General features: G+C 41.6%; 1 protein-coding gene across 4 annotated transcripts in view; it reads right to left on the reverse strand.

The window, feature by feature from the left end:
- Positions 1–333: 333 nt before the first annotated feature.
- The window catches only part of NABP1 (nucleic acid binding protein 1), a 61770-nt gene continuing 42540 nt past the window's right edge, over positions 334–19563 (reverse strand). For 3 of the 4 annotated variants that reach the window (XM_044075205.1, XM_044075207.1, XM_044075208.1), the window contains exons 5-6: positions 18383–18437; positions 334–791 (exon numbers count right to left, since the gene is read on the reverse strand). In XM_044075205.1, the coding sequence (XP_043931140.1) occupies positions 583–791; positions 18383–18437 (264 nt within the window). In that variant the 3' untranslated portion in view covers positions 334–582. The remainder of the gene's footprint in view (positions 792–18382; positions 18438–19563) is intronic. The other variant, XM_044075206.1, reaches the window with a different exon arrangement.

Consider the following 19563-nt stretch of genomic DNA (forward strand, 5'->3'; position numbering starts at 1 on the left):
AAAGCAACTGTCAAATTTTCTCCAGTGGCTGCGGTTCCAAAGTGACAGCTCAGCCAGCCAACAGCAACTGTCCATTGCTTGGCAATGGGACACAGTACAGTTTCCCCAATAACTGGCCACTATCAAACTCCATAGAAAACATAGCACGAAACATTAAGCATGTACATTTCACAGACCAATCACTGTTGCTTCCTCAAAATTCAATATTCTTGACGCAAGTGCCTTCCAATGGCCAAGTGAATCTACATACCTAAAGAAATGCCAAAGGGCAACTACCACCAGCTACTGGCTTTCAACTTTAACCTACACCTGCAAGCACATTTAGACTAGCAATCTTTTAGTTTCCTTTTTTCTTTATTATCTCTGATCAACCGCTTAACTGGACTCCTGCAGTAGCAACTCTGCTACGAGAAAACTGAGCTGTCAAATGAAAGAACTGAACAAATGCAATTGCAACCACCCAGCTGCAAGAAAATACCCACATAAAAAATGCTTTCAGTCAACTTTCAGTCTGTTATAAATTAAAAGTGCAATTATATTCAAGTAGGCTTGTAGTTTCATAAAGGTGGTCAAGGGTGAAGGTCATCTTCTGGATACTCGTCGTGGATCCCTGCCATTGTTAATTGTTGCCACAGACTGCTGTGAGGGGTTTGTAACATTTGGCCCTGGTTTAACACGATTTAGTGGACCACGGCCATTTACTCTTGTAAGATCAGAGTAAGAGTTCTCTTGTTGGGAATGATTGTTAGGAGGTCCATTATTTCCAGTGTTCTGTGTACCATTTCCATTACCTTAAGAAAACAGAAAAAAAATCTGTACAAGTAGTTTAATACCAATGACACTAAGCCTACATTTCATTACCTTCAATTAATAAAGCTAGAAATGCAAGGTTCTAAACCTACTGCATTTTTTGTACTTTAAATGAAATATCCAATGGGCTAACCAAGAATACATCTGTCAAGCACCCCTCCCCAATTAAACATCTCCAAATGAGCACCTCCCCAATTAAACACATCTCCAAATAATGAGCACCTCCTCAACCACGAATTTTATAGAACGCTTCCTCTCTTGCAATTTTATCTCATGAAATCCTGCACATGAAATGCTATTCAACTTTAGTGTTCCAAACGTGTTTCAAGAATTACTCTGACCTTTGAATGCATTTACTATAACCACTTTATGTTGGTCTTAACTTTCTAGTGAATGTAAATAACTATACACCACAGCAATAGACATTATATACTTCCCCCATTAGCTATGATGATTTTCCGAGTCACAGATCCCAACCCTACAACAGTCTCACACCAGCTACAATGTTACTTCACCAGTCTACAGGAAAAGCAATGCTGGTAAGTGGCAATAAGTTCTACAAAGTGAGTAAACGTACTTTTAGAATAAATAAAAGCTTGCAAGATGCAAATCAGCATGACTTCAAGAGAAAAATAGGAAAGGGTGGTGGTTGTGGCCTACTCTAACCCTTGTACAAGGCTTTGGTCAATGAACAAATTGAGCACAAACAGCAAAGTTCAAGATCACAGTACGAGTAAAAGTTCAATGTAAATCCAGTAAATGGGAATCCCATATGAAAGGCCAGTAACCCGTTGGGTACAGAGGAAGACATGCTGGGATGGTCTTTCTCAAAGCTTTTAAAACGTGATCACAGCAGAGTCCATCCACAGTAACATCACTGGTAGTTTATGCCAGTTATTCAGACTAAAGTCCCCTTCTGTGCTTTTCTGATCTAACTTGTGAAAGATTGCTTTTTGTAGTTCAGTTCCTGATTTTGGCTATGGTGACAATAGACCCAGGGTTTAACATTCACCCACATTTTTGTTACTCTCAAAACACAAGAACAATGGCTTTAACAGAGCATAGATTCTTTAGCAACAGACAAATGTTAGGGCTAAACAGCTGAAATAAGGGAGGACTTGTTCCTGTTGCGGAAGGATGACTCCTTTACTAATTAGTGCACCAACAGTGGGGCTGAGGATATGGGAAATTTTACAAGACCAGAAGAGTTTATTAACTTCGGTCTTGGCAACTTGGGTATGGTGTTGGAAGTGGAAGGTGGGAATCTAACCAGATGCTGGGGTACTTTTAGTGGGAACACTTCTAAAGCAATGTCATGTAGGGCTGTTTTTTTTGAGGGCTTTTGTGGAGTCCCAAGGACAAACCTTTATTTTACATTAAGTTGAGTAAACAGTGATAATCTAGCTGTGTATATTTTAATGGTGTAAAGCTACATTGGAAAATTAAAGGGTGAACAGAATACACAAATGTGTGGATCTTTAAGGAACTCCCTGGTTGACAGCTGCTGTGGAAGAGGAGGAAACTGATCTGTACTTTTAAATGCTCCATTGGACAGAAGTCCTTGAGCCACAAGGCTGCCTGTGAACTTTTACTAGCTGACAGGAGAGTCCAGGAGTAGATGATAAAGGCTTTGGAGAGGTCTACAAGGACTGTGGCAATAAGCAAGCATTTGCTTCTGTTCAGTAATGGGCCGTATGTCATGTGATCATACTACAACTAATCCAGACAATGTGTTGATGCAAAATATTGTACGCTTGCAAATGGCATGTAACCTTGGGTAGATTCTTGTCTCAGAAATGCTATTTTTAGAAAGAAACACGCTTTTTTTTTAGGCATGAAGTCACATTACTTGTTTGATAGCTTGTGTTACTTGGAAAGCAGCTGACCACTTATTTAACTGTTCCGCAAACACTGCAGGCCATTTCAAATGAAACTGTCCCTATCCAGTCTGCTGCAATGTCAGCAACTACTGGAAAAAGATATACAGCATGAAGACCTGGGACATGCAACTGGCTCTACCAGCAGCACTTGCCAAGACTTCACTGCATGTCTGGGAGCATACTTGACTGGAGCAGGTACAAAACTTCTCGCAAGTTCATGAGCATGTCTGGGGGAGGGAAATAACATTTATATTCCATTACACAACACTTCTGGAATTCCCTTCTTAGGGACTTCCTTCCTGTTAGCCAATACTAAAAAAATCCATGAAAGCTCTTTACCTTGGCAATAAAACTAGCCAGTATGAGAGGGGCAGCCATTGCAATAATGATTACATTTGCTGTTACGGAATGTGTACTTGCGCAATATGTACTATGTTCAACATTAGATCACTATCGCAGTAGCATAAACTATAAGGGGTAAATAACCATAGCTTACAAATTAAGAGGCAACAACTTGGTCCTCTGTATACATGTTTCCAAAGTACAAGCTGGGTTTCTTTTCAATTTCAGAACACAGTGCATTAGGACCATTCTTCTGGATTTTTGGTTTTCTGTTGCTCCTCCATTATTTACAAGTCTACCCCTTTCCAAAAAGCCATCAAAGTAAATGCCCTCATGGAATGGGCCCCAACTCTGCCTTGAAGTGGCTCATTATTGTGGGAATAAAAAGCAATAGCATGAGAACATGTGACATTTTTCTGCATTGACACTGGTTGTCTTTGCTCATCTTCATAGAACAGCTGGAACAGCTGGTCAGCTTTCCTAAAGGGCCAAGTTTTGTCTGGGTATTATCTGATCTGCCTGTAGACATCCAGAATGTGAAGAATCTTCTCTCAGCTTTTAGGGTCATGAAGAGAGACTTGAGATTAGCAGACTGGTTTCAAGGTAAGGAGACAGTTTCTTTGAGAACTAATACTTTGGGCATAAAAGTGGTCTCCTTGTGGAAAATAAAGCACAGTTAATTTACTAAAAGCACTTGCAAACTATGGCTCCGATATTTTTGCTTTTACTTCTGCTAGAACAGTGAAGCAAACAGTCCATGTTTAGAACCTCAAACCTGTTTGATGGGCCAGTTCAAATGGAAAGAGTAAGTTTTTCTAGTGACAGTTCAGAGTCCAAGCAGAAGTCACTTTTTAGGCAAATATGAAATAAGTCCCTTTCAAGAACTGTAACTTAAACATAGGAAGAAAGTGGGCATCCAAGGACAGACTAACAGAAATGCTAGACAAATGGAACCCTTTATAGAGGATAAGAAAGGCCAGACAATATCAACTCGCAAAAGACCCAGAGGCAACTGGGTCTGAAGACAGTCCTGGCTCTTGGGACAGTCAACTAGAAAATATTTTCCAGTTGCACAAACAGGTTTCCTCATAGCAGGTTTTAGTCTCCTTTAATAACCAATGCACATCCTCAAATGTCTAAAATATCAAAACTCAATCATACAGGCATTCACATTTTCCAGGTGGGGTGTTACCAAATCACAAAAAAAAAAAACCTCCGCTCCCTAGAAACCCTCTTCACCCCAGACAATGTTGACATCTGTGCAGTCACAGACCTGGTTTAAAACCGCAGAGAGCACAACAGTGCAAGATTATGCCTTCCACACATTTAGGCCAGCTACTATACAGAGTGGAGTTGTTGCAATTTACATCAAAAATAAATGTACCTAAAGGCTGGTCAACATGACAATGCATTTGAGCTTCTCCATGTTCAAATCACCATAGGAAAAATCCAGTACCACTTCCTTGCAAACCTACAAGGTTCCCCCTCCATGACCCAGAAAGCCTATACTATGTATTTAAACTTATTAGAAACAGTCACCATCAAACGCAATAGCATATCCATGGGCAACTTTAATTACCCCACTATTAACTGGAAATTGTGTAAGACAAACGCACAGAGATTCCTGGATTTTATAAACAAAATCCCTGGACTAGATTGTCAAAACAACCAAAGTTCCTCCCTAACCCACTTCAAATGTAACTTGGATGGGGAACAGGAAATTCATCCCTGGTTTGGCACCTATGTCTCTAATGGACACAGGTCCCTGCATGTAAATGTTTCATCTCCCAGGCCTCTGCTTACACTTAAAGGGCATCAACACTTGTCAGACTTGTAAAGCATGACTAGGCTTACAAAGACCCTTGTAGTGGTTAGCCTAGTAAATACCCATGAACCATGTCCTGTGTGAATAAACCCAGTCTGAGGGGAAACTTGTGGTTAACTGTGCTTTGCCAGAATGAAAAGAACTACTGCTGTCAAGGTCAAAAGGGAGTCACATTGGGGAGTCCTTAAGGACATTCTACAACCCTGGATATCAGTGGAAAAGCATAAGGAACAGCTCCATCCATTGGAATGAAAAGGCACCAGAGGATGCAAACAAATCTACCTTGTATGCCCCACAGTTGGATTAATTCTTGCAAACCCCAGGGTGAAATTTCCATTCAAGAGGGTCTTTCCTGGTCTTTTAGTTTGTCTGCTACAAGTTTTACTTTGACAGAATGCATGAAGTCTGAAGAGTCAAAATGGACCAAGTTTTTTTTTTTTGGGGGGGGGGGGCAAGGTCTGGTACCCCCCTGTTTATGTACCACATCACTGCGGTGTTGTCTAAAACCTTGCAACAGTCTTGGAGACCAGAGAGGATTTAGAATTTTCTCATGTTTAATGTACTTCTCTGCTGTAATGGCTCTGAAAAGACTTCAAGTTCACTTGGAAGCAAAGACAGAGCAGAACATTAACACTTGACTCAAGTGGAAAGCCTGCAACGATTAGACAACCATCCAAATACAAAAAGATGCAAATGCCTTGACGTCTGCAATTGTGAAGACCAGCATCTTTTAAGTAACTTTACCATGAAGGCTAGTAAAGGGAATAGAAGCAACAGGGGTTGGAGAGAACATTTTGAACTTTGGTATCTTAAAAAAAGATTTAGAAAGCGGAGGTCTAGCACAGGCCTCCAAGATAAATTCTTTAGTATCAGAAAATCCTTAAATAAAACCCTCTACCATCTGGCATGACAGGCACCAATTCTAAACTCCCTGTGAGAACATCTGATGGAAGACTGAACAGGGAAACCTGATTTACAGGGCAAGAAGGAATCCCTAGAAAAATTCCCACTGTCAAGTGTACTCCCTACTGAATCAATTTTAGAACCCATTTGTCTGGAACAATCTGGTGCCACAAAGGAAGACAAAGACAGGAGGCTACGTTTGCCAAAATGATGGGGCCTGAAGCAGAAAAGTCCTTCTGATCTGATGGGCTGTCCTTTATTTCGAAAGGCTTTCCCTTTCGAGCTTCCATGTCACTACTTTCTAAAATCATGTTTCAATGCTCCTTGTTGCTTAAATGCTTTCTGAAAAGGGAGCAGAGGTGGAAAAGAAAATTGCCTTAAAAAAAAAAAAAACACTTTAGTACCTCGGCTGCAAAACTGCCACAAAGAACTTTTGTCCAAGGGAGAACTTTAAATATCAATTTTAACACCTTCATAAAAATTGAGAACAAAGCAAAGCAAATCTTTTCATGACTGACGCAGAAGCAACAGCTCTGGAAGTAATTATCAGCCAACACTTTTAAACATGTATAAAAACAGAAGCAAACATACAAGAGTGACAGTTTAAATTATCTGTCAAAGCTTTTCCATCCCCACAGGTGGAACAGCTGCAGAGCTGGATAATACAACTGAAATAAATCATAACACATTTGCTGTGAAATTCTATTCTCATTGAAAAACCTCTAATCTTAATGTCAAGAAAGAGGAATAGTCAGACAAAGAAGAAATTCTGTACATAGGTTGGTACTAGGCCATCGGTCCTAGGGCCTATACAAGCCTAGCTATAACAATTCCCTGGATATTTCTTCCCACAATATTTACTTCCCTGGACCCCTATCTAGCAGGGCGACTGAAGAGATCCCCGAGGTGAATTTCCCATCTCCCATCCAACTGTCAAGGTTCCTTTTAAGAGGGCCAAGGAGGTGCTCTGCTTGACATGTATGGGCAGTCTATTCCAGAGTATGGGGAGTCTCGGTCAGGAACCTATCCCCTTCCAGCATGTTTTGTTCATTGTGGTGACCAGGTTTAGATCCCTGGAGTGTGTGGCTCTGAGGGATTGGGATTTCTTTAAGTGGAACATGTCCACAAGCTCAGGGTTTGACATGACCTTGTATGTTAAGCAGAGATCACCTCTGAGTAGACTATATATGCCACAGAGTATAGCTGGAGTTTTTTTAGACTGTTAGCATAGGGCATCTGCTTTAGGCCTGTGATTGTGTACTGCCACCTATGTGGTAATTCATGGGTACATGGTTTTTCCCAAAGGAGATGACTATAAATTTCTTGGCATTAAGCTTGAGCCCATGGCTCTGGCACAAAGCATCTGTTTCTGTAAGGCCCTTCTATAGAATATCCACATAATTTGAGGATTCAATAATGGCTCCCAGTTTGCAGTCATCTGCAAACTTTGTTAGCCCGAGTCCCTTAGTGTTGGCCTGTACTTCAGAGAAGTAGATGCTAAACAAGAGCGGTCCCAGGACTGAACCCTGAGGTACTCCACTTGTCACCTGTCTGGAGCTGGATTTGGAGTCATACTTTTACAGTCTGGGTTCTGTTAAGCCAGTTGGCAACCCATCTGCATGGGTGTCAAAGTTAATCACTTCTGACTTGAGTAGCATGATGTTGGCTTTGGAGAATTTTTTTTTTACACAGGTTTCCTTACTGGGGGGTGGGATGTGGATGTCAAGGGTGATTAGCTTATGGTCAAACCTGACCAATGAGGGGGGTGACCACTGGTGTGGAGCATCTATCTCCCATGCTGGATACTGGAGCCCCTAGTGGGACAATGGATTAGTTGATCAGGGCATTGGAATTTATGAATTCCAAGAACCGTTGGGAAAAGGTGTTGGTACCAGAGTAGTTTTCCCAGTTAATAGCAGGGTAGTTGAAATCACCCAGTATTAGGATATTTGGTTGTATCTTAATATTTTCCAGTATGTTTAGAAAGGTGTAGTGAGAATCTTGGGGCATGGTGGGGGATCTGTAGCAAGCTACAATTTGGATTATAGACTTACCTAGTGTTAGCTGCACCTGGAGAATTTCAGATGCACTGCGTTGGGCAACTAGCCTAGAGGTGCGACTATCCTTGGTGAATATGGACACTCCTCCACCTTTAGTGTTTCGGTCTTGGTTTGGTGGCCGAAAAATGTGGAAAGAGGTGTAGCCTGGTATTGCAGGGGTGCTCTCTGGAGCCTTGCACCAGGTCTCTGTTACTGCACAGATATCTATTTTCTCCATTTTTAGGAGTGCCTCGAGAGAGAGCATTTTGAGGTTTATATAAAACACAGTAATAAAGTATGCAGCAGACAATAAAAGTGCTATAAATATCTAGAATAACCAATAAGAGAACCTGTTCCATTAACATTTAGCAGACTTAAGTTCACAAAAGTAAAAATAGTCCAGGAGTGACAAACCCATGTGGGAAAAAAGTCTTCTGGTATCACTCGAGTGAGCAGAAATTGATCAGTTTAGGAGGCATGCTTTATATCAGCTCCATGTCAGCCTGCAGCAGTATACAGACAACTGAAAAGTTCAGGGAAGGCAAAGAGGTCAGTTACAGACATGTCCTGTGTCTCCAGGACTTTAGAATCACCTTTTCTGGACCAGCGACTGAAAGGGAAAATGTGCAGACACAGTTTAAAGGGAGCTTAATCCAGATGCAATGTGGACAAAATTGTATGGCATTGTTTACTACTCCTTTTGGAGTTTACACCAGCACCCTTTTCCCATATGGAAAGGAAGAGCAGAAGTACAGGTAAACCCCAAACCTGAATGTCAAAGTCCATACTAAATAGCTGTTAGAGCAATTACCTTAAAAGGGCATTTTACACATGTGCAATCAAACAGGCCAGTTGCAATAAGGTCAACATCTCTGATCATACATAAGGCAGTGTATGGTCTCAAAAAATACTGTACAGGTACAATCAAAAATGACTAAATATTTCAATGTAGCTTATGCTCCCATGTTTTAAGTGGATGTTAGATTACCACTTTGAAGACCTTGTGAGGGAGCAAGCACTCAGTACTATCCAAATATAGCAGACAAGCCAAGAGTGGACCATTCAGAGATTAAAAGGGTGGCCTCTACCCAGCACACCAAACTACATTAAATATGTAGTGCGAGCACTAGTCATAGGAACTCGTGGAAGGGCAAATTAAAAGCAGCACAGCAGGTTCCACAAGCCAAGTTTAAGTCAGTACAGAAAGGTCTTGCAGCTTTTATGTAACTGGGTAGGTATGATAGTCTAAATCAGCCACAACCCAGGCTTCAGAGGAGCAACAAGAAATGCGATTATATAACTAGAGAGAATTATATGCACAGTAGAGATTATAGTAGATTTTAAACTACAGTTGAAAACGCAATGCACCGGTAACATAACATACAAAAGCTGAAGCACGACAGTAACTATTCCATAGCTGCATATTTGACAATTTCAGGTATGGTGCACTGAACTACTTTGTATACTTCTCCCCAGTGAGCTGAAAGGTGTCATTACTGCAGTTGTTTTTCCCAAGATAGCAGCTGCTCCAGACAACCCCAAGGGTCTACATGCTTATGGAAAGGGAAAAGGAACCAAAGCAAGAGAGATTATGTTATCAGTCTGCAACTGCCAAAAATTAGCATTTCTTGCCTAGCAGTAAACTCCAGTTAGAGTCATTGGAGAATTATTTGGGCACCACTGGCCAAAATTTACTTGGACCAAAGGGAAGGCAGGAAAACTTGTCTGATACCATCCCTACAAACACCCTAATGTTGAAAGATTGACAGCACAGCAGTGTGTGCGCACATAATTACACATGGAAAATCTCATGGGAATTGCACAGTAGGGGTAACCTAGAGTGCCAGAGGCCAATAATGAGGCTACACAAGCCAGAAAGTAGTAGCAAGTCCAAATCGGAGTTAAAGCCATCAAAAGCAAACTTCCTGTAGAAGAGGAATTAGAGTCACACAGCTGACACTACAACTCTCAGGTCCCACCATATGGGATTGCAAGGTAGTAGCAGGGGCTCCAAATGAAGGCAGGGGAAGCCTCAACTAGGACGGGTTTTCTGATTCCTTGGGTGGACCAGGGAGAACTGGTGCAACTGCTAGCATACTCTAGGTCTGTGAAGACATTTCTGATCATAGCCCCCAATGTTCTCTTTTCACACTATACAATCACAAATCAAAAGGAGACTTGGGCACATGCTTTGGAAATGTGATACCAAGGAAAATGTGAGGTGACCACAGGACTTGTAAGCAATGCCAAACGTAAGCAAGGCAGGTGACAAACCAAGATCAGTTTTGGTTCTTTTGCCTATCAATAAGGAAGCATTTCAAAAAGTTTCCAATGGAACCTGTGAGGATTCTCAGCGCTCGAAGAGTTCTATACAGCCATATATTGGTGGTGGGAGATCCTTAGGCAGTGGCAGTGCCCACTACTGATGCAGGAAAAAAAAAAGTAGATTGTTAGTAATCTAAAAGGTAGGATTCACAAAAATACTGAAAATGCTAGTTTCATGTCAGAACTGATTACCAATTTGCAGTTAGCCACCAACAATCTACAAACAAAAGTTAAATTAAGCAAATCCAACAGAACATTTAACACCATGTTGACATCTGTAGACCACTACAGCAGGAGCAAAACAAGTACTTGCCCCATCTCCTCTATGCATAAAGACAGGTGCTGGTGCACAGCTTTTGCCATATCAGCTACTTTTATAACCACATGGCAAGTTCCCTAGACTTGGCCTGTAATAAGGACAATGACATGCACCTCCCATAAACCTGCTAAGGGAGTATGCCCTAAATTTCAGGGCCAGATTTACAGAGCACTTAGCATAAGCACAAACAAAATGTCTTATACAGCGTAATATACAGCTAGACAGCAAAATTGTGGTTACTCCTTTCTAGTACATTTAAGTTTCATTACTGAGAGAAAGGTAAGAAATGTTATAGTATAGCTGCTATACCTAAGCCCTACCAGAGATCTTACTATACTGCATTTACAGTAGGTTATAGGTAGGTAACTAGGCTATCTGTCCGAAGGCATTTATAAGCCTAGCCAGAATGTGTTGGCTTTTGCCACCCCCTTAGATTAGTTCACTGTGCCTCTGTCCAGTAGAACCACTGAAGTGATCCCCGGGGTAAACTGTTTTCCAGCCACTCAAGGTTTCTCTTGGGAGTGTAGCGAGGAACTCTGCCTAATGTAGATTGGAATCTTGTTCCAAAGTATGGGAAGTCTCTGGGACAGGAATCTATCCCTCCAGCACGTCCTATTTATTGTTGTAGTGAGGTTTAGATCCCTACAGCGTGTGGCTCGAGGGGATAAAGTTCTCTTTAGGTGGAGCAAGTCCATCAATTCTGGGTTGGACATGGCCTTGTATGTCAGGCAGAGATCACCTCTGAGTAGGTGGTATGTAACAGAGTACAGCTGGAGTTTCTTCAGTCGAGCTGCATAGGGCATCTGTTCGAGACCAGTGATCCTCTTGGTGAGGTACTTCTGTGGTCTTCCCACCTGTTGCAGGTGTCTTGTTAAGGTGCATCCCAAATGAGGCATTGTACTCTATGATGGGTCTGATGAGTAGAGGGGCACAATGACCTCTTTTGATCTGGATGCAAACCCTTTTGTGATTAGGTGGACCACATAGGATTTTTTAACCACTTTGGCAATGTGATCATCAAAGGAGAGAGATCATCAAAGGAGAGAGATCATCAAAGGAGAGAGATCATCAAAGGAGAGAGATCATCAAAGGAGAGAGATCAAAGGAGAGAGATCATCAAAGGAGAGAGATCATCAAAGGAGAGAGATCATCAAAGGAGAGAGATCATCAAAGGAGAGATTGCTATCTACTTGGATCCCCAGATCCCTTATTACGTTTTCCGTATTTAGGGGGCTACCACCTATGTGGTAGTTTGTGTGCACTTTGTTTTTTCCAAAGGGTATGACTATGCACTTTGTGACATTTAGATAGAGGCCAGGATTTAGACACCAGGTGTCTGTCTCAGGGAGACCCTTTTGGAGTAGGTCTGTGTCAGCTGGAGAGTCAATTATAGCCCCTAGTTTGCAGTAATCTGCTAACTTGGTCAGCCATAGTCCTAGTGTGCTTGCCTGTACCTTTGAGAACTATATGCCGAACAGGAGGGGTCCTAGGACTGAGCCCAGGGGAACGCCACTTGTAACCGGTTTAGAGTCAGACCTAGCTCCCGCAACTCTCACCACGTGGGTTGTCAGTAAGCCAATTGACAACCCATCTTGTGACATAGGGGTTTATGTTCATGCTGGTCAGCTTGTCTATAATACCAGAATGGGGAATGGTGTCGAAGGCCTTTGTGAGGTCTAGGTATGCTGTGTGCATCACCTTTCCCTCGTCTATAGCCTTGGTAACTGTCTCAAAGTCGTCCAACAGGTTTAGGAGGCACGATCTGCCCTTAAAGCCGACTGGGTAGGGTCCAGTGTTTGAAGGTTCCCAATGTTTCTGTTAAGGAGTTCCATGATGATGCGCGCCGTAGCCTTGCAGACCAAGCTAGTCAGGCTTATAGGGAGATAGTTCCCGGGGTCTGTTGTGGCTCCACCTTTGTGGAGCAATAACCGTTGCTGTGTGCCACTATGGGTACATAGCCTGTGAAGAGGTAGAGTTCGAACAGTGTGTTTAGGTGAAGGGTTAGTCTTTGAGCTAGTGTAGGACGCAGCCTGGGACACCGTCCGGTCCCACTGATGCTGTGTTTTTTGGCTTTGGAGAGGGCAGTTTTAAGAGTGTCCGATTTCAGGGGCTCTACATTCTTCTGGTATGGTTATGGGCCCTTTTGGGGGTGAAGTTTGCACTGAACCTGTCTGCCAGGATGTTGACAATTTCAGCTGGTTCAGTGTATTTTGTGCCATTCTGCATTAACTCCGAGCAGATTGGAGCACTACCACTTAGATTCTTGACATAGTTAAAGAATGCATTGTGGTTATCCTTGGAGTCCTTAGCAATTTTTCTTTTGAAGCTCACCTTGGACAATTTTATGAGGGATTGTAGTTTCTTGCTGATACTGATCAGGGATGTCTTCCCTTCTTGGGATTTTACTCTTCTGTACTAGTTACCTCCTATTGTAAAGCTTGTTTATGGCAGGGGACCACCTGGTTTCCTTTTCTTGGGAGGAGAGTCTTGGTTTTGCTTGGGATAGCATGATCCATGCATTCTTGTAGGTGCCCATAGAATGCATTAGTAAAGGATTATGCAGCTTGGGCAGAGTTATCCTTTAGCATGGAGGCTTTGAATCTTTCCACCTCAGTCTTAAGTAACGTGAACTTTGCTTTTGAAAAGTTTATCACGGTGGTTTCCTTGTCCGGGGGTGGGGGAAGAATGTGGCTATGCAAAGTGATTTGTTTATGGTTAGATCTAACCAGCGAGGGGTTGACCTCCAGTGTGAACACTGGTCGCCCATGTTGGTGATGACCAGGTCCAATATGTTGTCATCTCTGGGAGTGTTGACCAGTGGGTTTATAAATTCTAGGAAATGTTGGACGACTCTGAAGGGACTGTAGGGTGAAACTCACAAGCTAGGTCTATATCAATAAATGAGGTAGTGTTATCGCATCAGCAGCTACCCACCCCATACCAAAGTTCAGGAAATCCTAAAGGGATTACGACTTTGGGATATTCACTGCTAAGCTAGTGTGTACTCAAACTGGTGTAGCACATGGACAGTCATTCAGAATAAGCTTCTCTGCAGAGTACTTGAACAAGTCAGGCAAGCCATGCAGACGAAACTGCAGGAGACCCAACTCAGGAAGGCAGCAGAAGGTTATGCTCAGAACACTGGAAAATTTGGACACTTCTTCCACATTCAGAACAAATGAACTGTTACATGCAGTTGGGAGGAGCAAACTACTACTGGCTTAACTATGGGTTACTGGCAACTACACAACACACAAGAAGGTTTGCTTTTTTTACACTATTTAGGCTGTATAAATTTGATAACCATTTGTTACAGAAAGGCTGCAGCAACCTTCCAGAGCTTGGAAATTCATATACTGTGAGGAACTGGATACAGTCTTTGCTTAAAGGGAAAATATTGCATCTAGTCAGTCTTGGCACTTGTATCTTTATGAGTTGAGCAAGCTAAAGTCATCAGATCAAGGCAAAACATGCCAGGCATAAATGCTCGAGCAGTCATACCTTGGTGAGCAGATGACTGGTAGAAAGATCTGGCCACAACTTGCCAAAATGGAGATTTACCCATGGTAACATGGATAAGTAACAGCTCTCCTTGGGACAGTAAGGTATTACAAAAATATATCCCTCGCTACAGCACTCCTTACAGAATACTACAAAAACAGACACTACCTGTGAGCAGGTATTCCCAAAGCATTAGGAGACCTAATGTGAACTCCACTGCAAAGTCAAGTCAGTCTGAGGTTGTACTCTGCCAGTTCTTTTAACAATGGGAGAAGTATTCCTAGAGAACCTCACATTTCAGAAAGGAATCCTGCAGTCATGGAAAATGAATGGTTGGGGAGAGTTTGGGCTCTCCAAGAGCTTCAAGCCTACCCATAAAACTTAAAAAGGTCACAAATCACCATTCATAAAAAATAGTTACAAAGGGTCAGATGGCTATTAGCTGCTCATCTGGAACCACAGATTACAGGCCTGCAACATGACAATCCAGCACAAATTTGGTGCCAAATGCAGGTACCCTTTCAATATAGAAGTCTGTGAAGGGATGAATCTTTCAGCCAAAGCAAAACCTTGGAGTGTACCAAGAAAACTTGCTGGAGGTCTACAAAATGGAGAGAAAAGTGAAGCGCCTATAAAAAGCAAAGATACTCAATGAAAATTTCAGACAGTGAAGGGAAAGTGTTCACAAGCTACAATTACAGACAGATGGGCACTACCACCAGAGCGCCTTCAGGTACAGATGTAACTTAGATAAAACAAGAGTTATGGACCATATGGGGTAGATGCAAAGGATTCAATACTAGCTGAATCGTCTTGGTGCTTAGCTGCATCAATGAGGTTTCTCCGACAGTAACTGATGCATTCAATATCAGTGTGTTGCTGAGCTTTGGCCAAGATTGGAAGCAACTGAAGCACCTGCAAGGACAGTGAAAGCATACTAAAGGCCATAGCTTACATGTGCACTACTTCACTTGAGTACTATACAAATTAACAATACACTTTTAGTTGCCCTTTTAGAAAGGTTTAGGCAAGGCAATGATCTAAAATGCAACTCAAGTATTAACTTACATTTCCTTGTAAAGGGGCAAGTTTCAATAAAGTGCATTTTGCAAAATACTTTATGATAAATTAGGGTTTACTTCTGACATGTACAAGGTTAATTAAAAGAAACTGAAAATATAGCTGTTTGTATAGTACATATGTTCGCAAAAAGTGAGGCTGCTTTGCCAAAGCTACCATAAACTAATGGCAGACTTGGTTTAAGCTGCTCACAAACTAACCTGGTCTGGCTGGTGCTAGTGGGGTGCCACACAACCAGGAAAGAGGTAGTGGCACTAAGGTATTGCTCCTCCTGGAATATGTGTGTATAAATAGTAAATGGCATAAGCCAAGACTCAATTACTGTTAAGTGAAGGCACAGAGTTGTCAGAACGGTGCAATGCCAGAAAGCCAGTGAACATAACTGCTCTGCAGACACTCCTGACATTCAGTGCTAATGTTATCTGGATGTGGCAGGCACTGGTCATAGCCCAAGGCAGCAGTGTGCATCTGTTACAATAAAGACACTCCCATCTCAGCACACCAAAAAACTGCAAGTACTACCCCCAAAACCTATTAAATCTGGAAAAGGTGAATAGGTTCTGTAATCCTGTGCCATACAAGAGATAGCAAATTCAAACCCAGCATGGATTATGGACAGTGGGGCTCATCTCTTGTCCTAACAGATCTAGTGCAAACTTGCACTTCGGGCACAGAATGATCAAGAAAACACAGAAAACACTGCATCAAATCCTTTTACCTCTGCTTCACAGATCACCTTTTTCACTTTGGGTAGTCACTTGTTTTTGCTTTTTCTGTTCCTTGTAATACTTTATATACCTTAAACTTGCTATCTTACATCTGTATTACACAGCTACTTCATACAGTAAAAGCATGTTGAGTCTTATGCTTTACACTTCACTGACATTTAGCCCAGGTTGTTGAAAAGGATCCAATACCAGACCTCTCAACTGGTTAAACTAAAGGCAATACTCCCAAGGGCAGCATCTATAACAGTGAAAAAGAATGGCAAAGACTGGATAATGAGATGTACAGTGAGGACAGACACTAAAGAAACCTTGTTGCACAAAGTACTGCAAGATTCATGCTCAAAGGGTTCCTATTATATAAATCAAAGATGCAATCCTTCGAATGCATCCTGATCGAACTTAAGCACAAAACAGCAAAAAAGCGAAACTGCATACAAGCTATTTCGCTTGGCTGCCTCTGTTCCGTTTTAGTCACTGTAGTGCGATCTCAGAGTTGGTATATTTAAGTAGAGGGGCTGTGGGGGGCACAGCCCCCCACTTTATGTTCTGATGTTATTTTTTTGTGGAACAGCGATTTTTCCCCCTGGGGGGTGGGGTGGGGAATTGCTAAGAGTGTTCGGGATTTAAGCTTTCGCTTACATGGGGGTTGATAAATCAGCGTTCGCTGCTTTAATTTAGACCCTGCGCAAATGGCATTTCTGATCATACAAAAGGGTAATAGAAAGTAATTATGTATGGCATGTGCTCACGGCTGAAAGGAAGGCGAAAATGAATACACACTACAATGCAATGAGAATGCAGGTGGGGTTCAGTGGCAGGTGAGGGTATGAAAACCTCTATAAAGGACAAACAGACTAGCCTTAACTGTACCTACAAAAGAGAAATGAGGACTGCTAGATGTGGCTCATTCACAAGTAATCTTCAAGCTATCCTACAGATGCTTCACAACCTTAAGCATATATGCTGTAATTATTGCTTGAACATATGACGGATGACAGTCATCCAAAGAAAAAAAAACCTGAATCAACTGCATATGTTTGCAGAAAACTACAGATGGATACTATTCCCAAGGGCATTTTTCTGGGAAACTTGCAACTCAATTTTTTTCCAACTGTGGCTTGGCCTTGAAACAAAAAACATGCATTTTGTATGTAGAAATGCCAACCAACCAATCTCAAATGAACTCGGAAAGAGTAGCAATCTCAAAACAAGACCCTGACACATGGCAAATTTCTTTGGAAAAAAAAAACTGCAGACCTACCAAACTTCTGACCAGTGTAGTGATAAAAGCACCTTTTTACAAAGCTTATGCTGGAGAGGGACTGTCAAGAGCAGAAGACAAATGGTCACCAATACCCACATTTTCAATATGCATAGTAGTAACAGATAAGGATACAGAACAAATCGATCTAGCTCAGACTATGGTAAACAGTAAATTTCAGGCTTACAAACCTCTTCTACTTATACAGGAGGACAAAGCATACAAAGCAATTCCAAGCTACGGTTAAATCACTTACCAGTCCATTCTATTTGGCTGGCTCATGTGGTTTCCCCAACAACTTGCTTACCTTGGTCCTATGCTGTTACAATGAATCACTTTAATCCCCTTCAGTAAGCACTGCTTTGCATTACAGTTTCTCCTAAAGAAACTTCATGACATTTAAAGAGACACTGCAAAAGCAGGAAAGGCTTGTGATCCATGCGTGCAGTTATGCGATCCAGGCATGCTGTTACCAGCAAGGTTTGCAATGTTTTAAATTTGTAGCAGCCACTATAATTTGGAGGCATACTTCTGATTTGTTTTTGATGTCTCCTGAAATGAAGTGAAAGCTTTTGGAATTCTGAACCAACACAAGATTCAAGCCTTCAATATATTTGTTTCACTGGATGCGCTTTCATTTTTCAGAAACATTGACTTCCCTTTCCACTATGATGCTACTGTCATGCTGCTCGGTCCTGAGTGCATCCTAGGTTAAAGTACTATCTCCTTTACTAGACAGATACAGCAGAGCAGACACTAGGCCTTTTTAAAGTGTAGATGTTATGCCACACACAGGCTTTCATAAGAGCAAATATACCCCAACAGCCAATGGGTGTTTCTACCATACCTCGCACTTGCATGGACCCACACTTCTGAAAACACTCCACGAAGGCATGCATGACCGAGTTTGCCTGGATACTCAAAGCTGCAAGACTTGTATTCCAAGAGGCCAGTAACAATTTGCCTTCCTCTCTGAACACAATGCAAACAAATGTTAGCGTCATGGAAATGTACAGCTTGTACAAAGAACCACAGTTTTGTCTTGGAAGCAAGGGTCACATGGAGTGGAATGCTGTCTTACGAGGGCAGCTTTCAGCTTATCCTCTAAAAACAGCAAGAAGAGTCGCCAGAAGTAGATTTTCTAGTTTTACCTTTACAGGAGAAAAATGGCTCATCAGCACTTTCCACAGAAAAATTGGTTTATCTATGTGCTACACTCTAGTACACTGCAAACTAATCAAATTAGTCTGGAGGAGTCTGGGAAACTGGTTAACTACTTTGCTCAACTGAATCTGTACGTTATTGTATAGATGTGTTCTGAAATGCCACTGCCCCCTCCCAACTGAATGAAATGAGCTCCAACACTTACCAGTCTGAGGAACTGTACCTGCTGGAGGAGAGTTGCTTCTCTGTTCACCCTGTGGCTTAAAAATTTAACAAAACAAGTTTAAAAACAAAAAAAACAATCAACTAGAGATAAGCAAATACTACACAAAGCAATATTCATAAATTGACAATTACACAGTTTCAAGAGATGACACTTTAGTAGTTCACTTCCACATCTACCTATTTAGCAGAACCCTGACTCATTAGTGTTCACTGCCTACCCTTGAATGGAAAACAGTAATGTTCTCTTCTACAATGTAATACGGGTAAGCAAACCGTGCCAAGAGTAAAATCAACATAAGATGCACTAAAATAGAGACAATCTTAGATTTACTGACCAGTTTCAACCCCTTACGGGTGAAAATATAGGCTTATGAACTGAAATTAGTGCAATTTCTATTATAATGCAGGTCTTAAAAAGCAAGTGAAAAAAGCTTGGTCCACAAGTCAGCACTTCTGTCACAAGACATCCCCTTAGTACATGAGCAAGTGTTTCACTTAACCTCTGTATTATGTGGGATGTAAAAGAATGGGGAGCACCACAAAAACTCCAAATACAGAACAGCCACTCTGCAGGCAGCATACCATACTTGTTGCAATGGTGGATAGACCACAGCACAAAGGCACTGCCTAACAGAGGACCATGTGGAGATTCAAGTTAATAGTTCAGCATACATGTACTGATTAAAATCAAACTAGATATAGTATAAATGCTAAGGGATCCAATTAATGTAAAGACGACCATGCAAAAAGCAGTATGCAATACACAATGGCATATTAAGTTGCACTACAAAATTATGGAACGTTTTACTTGTGAACAAGATATACAAACTGTTGTACAAGATACCATTCATGAATACAAAATATGCCATTCAATTACTAGAAAACAGTAATTTGGCTTATATAAGCACAAGAGTAGTCAAAATGAACAAGTTTCTTAAAACAATTTTCTTTGCACATTTCCTTTTAGACGTAAAACCAGGCAGCTACTTACTGGAGTCTGGTGAAAATGTATCTTCAAAAACACATTTAAGCAATATCAAAAACATGCAAGCATTAACAGAGCTATTAGGCCACAAAATTCCATTAAAGGGCCAAGAAAAACAGTTAAAATATGCTAGGTCAGTCACTGCAACTGGGGAAGAAATGCTTACTTAGCATCAC

This window comes from Protopterus annectens, chromosome 6.part0, assembly GCF_019279795.1.
Source record: "Protopterus annectens isolate FY-2018-M chromosome 6.part0, PAN1.0, whole genome shotgun sequence".
Lineage (NCBI taxonomy): Eukaryota > Metazoa > Chordata > Ceratodontiformes > Protopteridae > Protopterus > Protopterus annectens.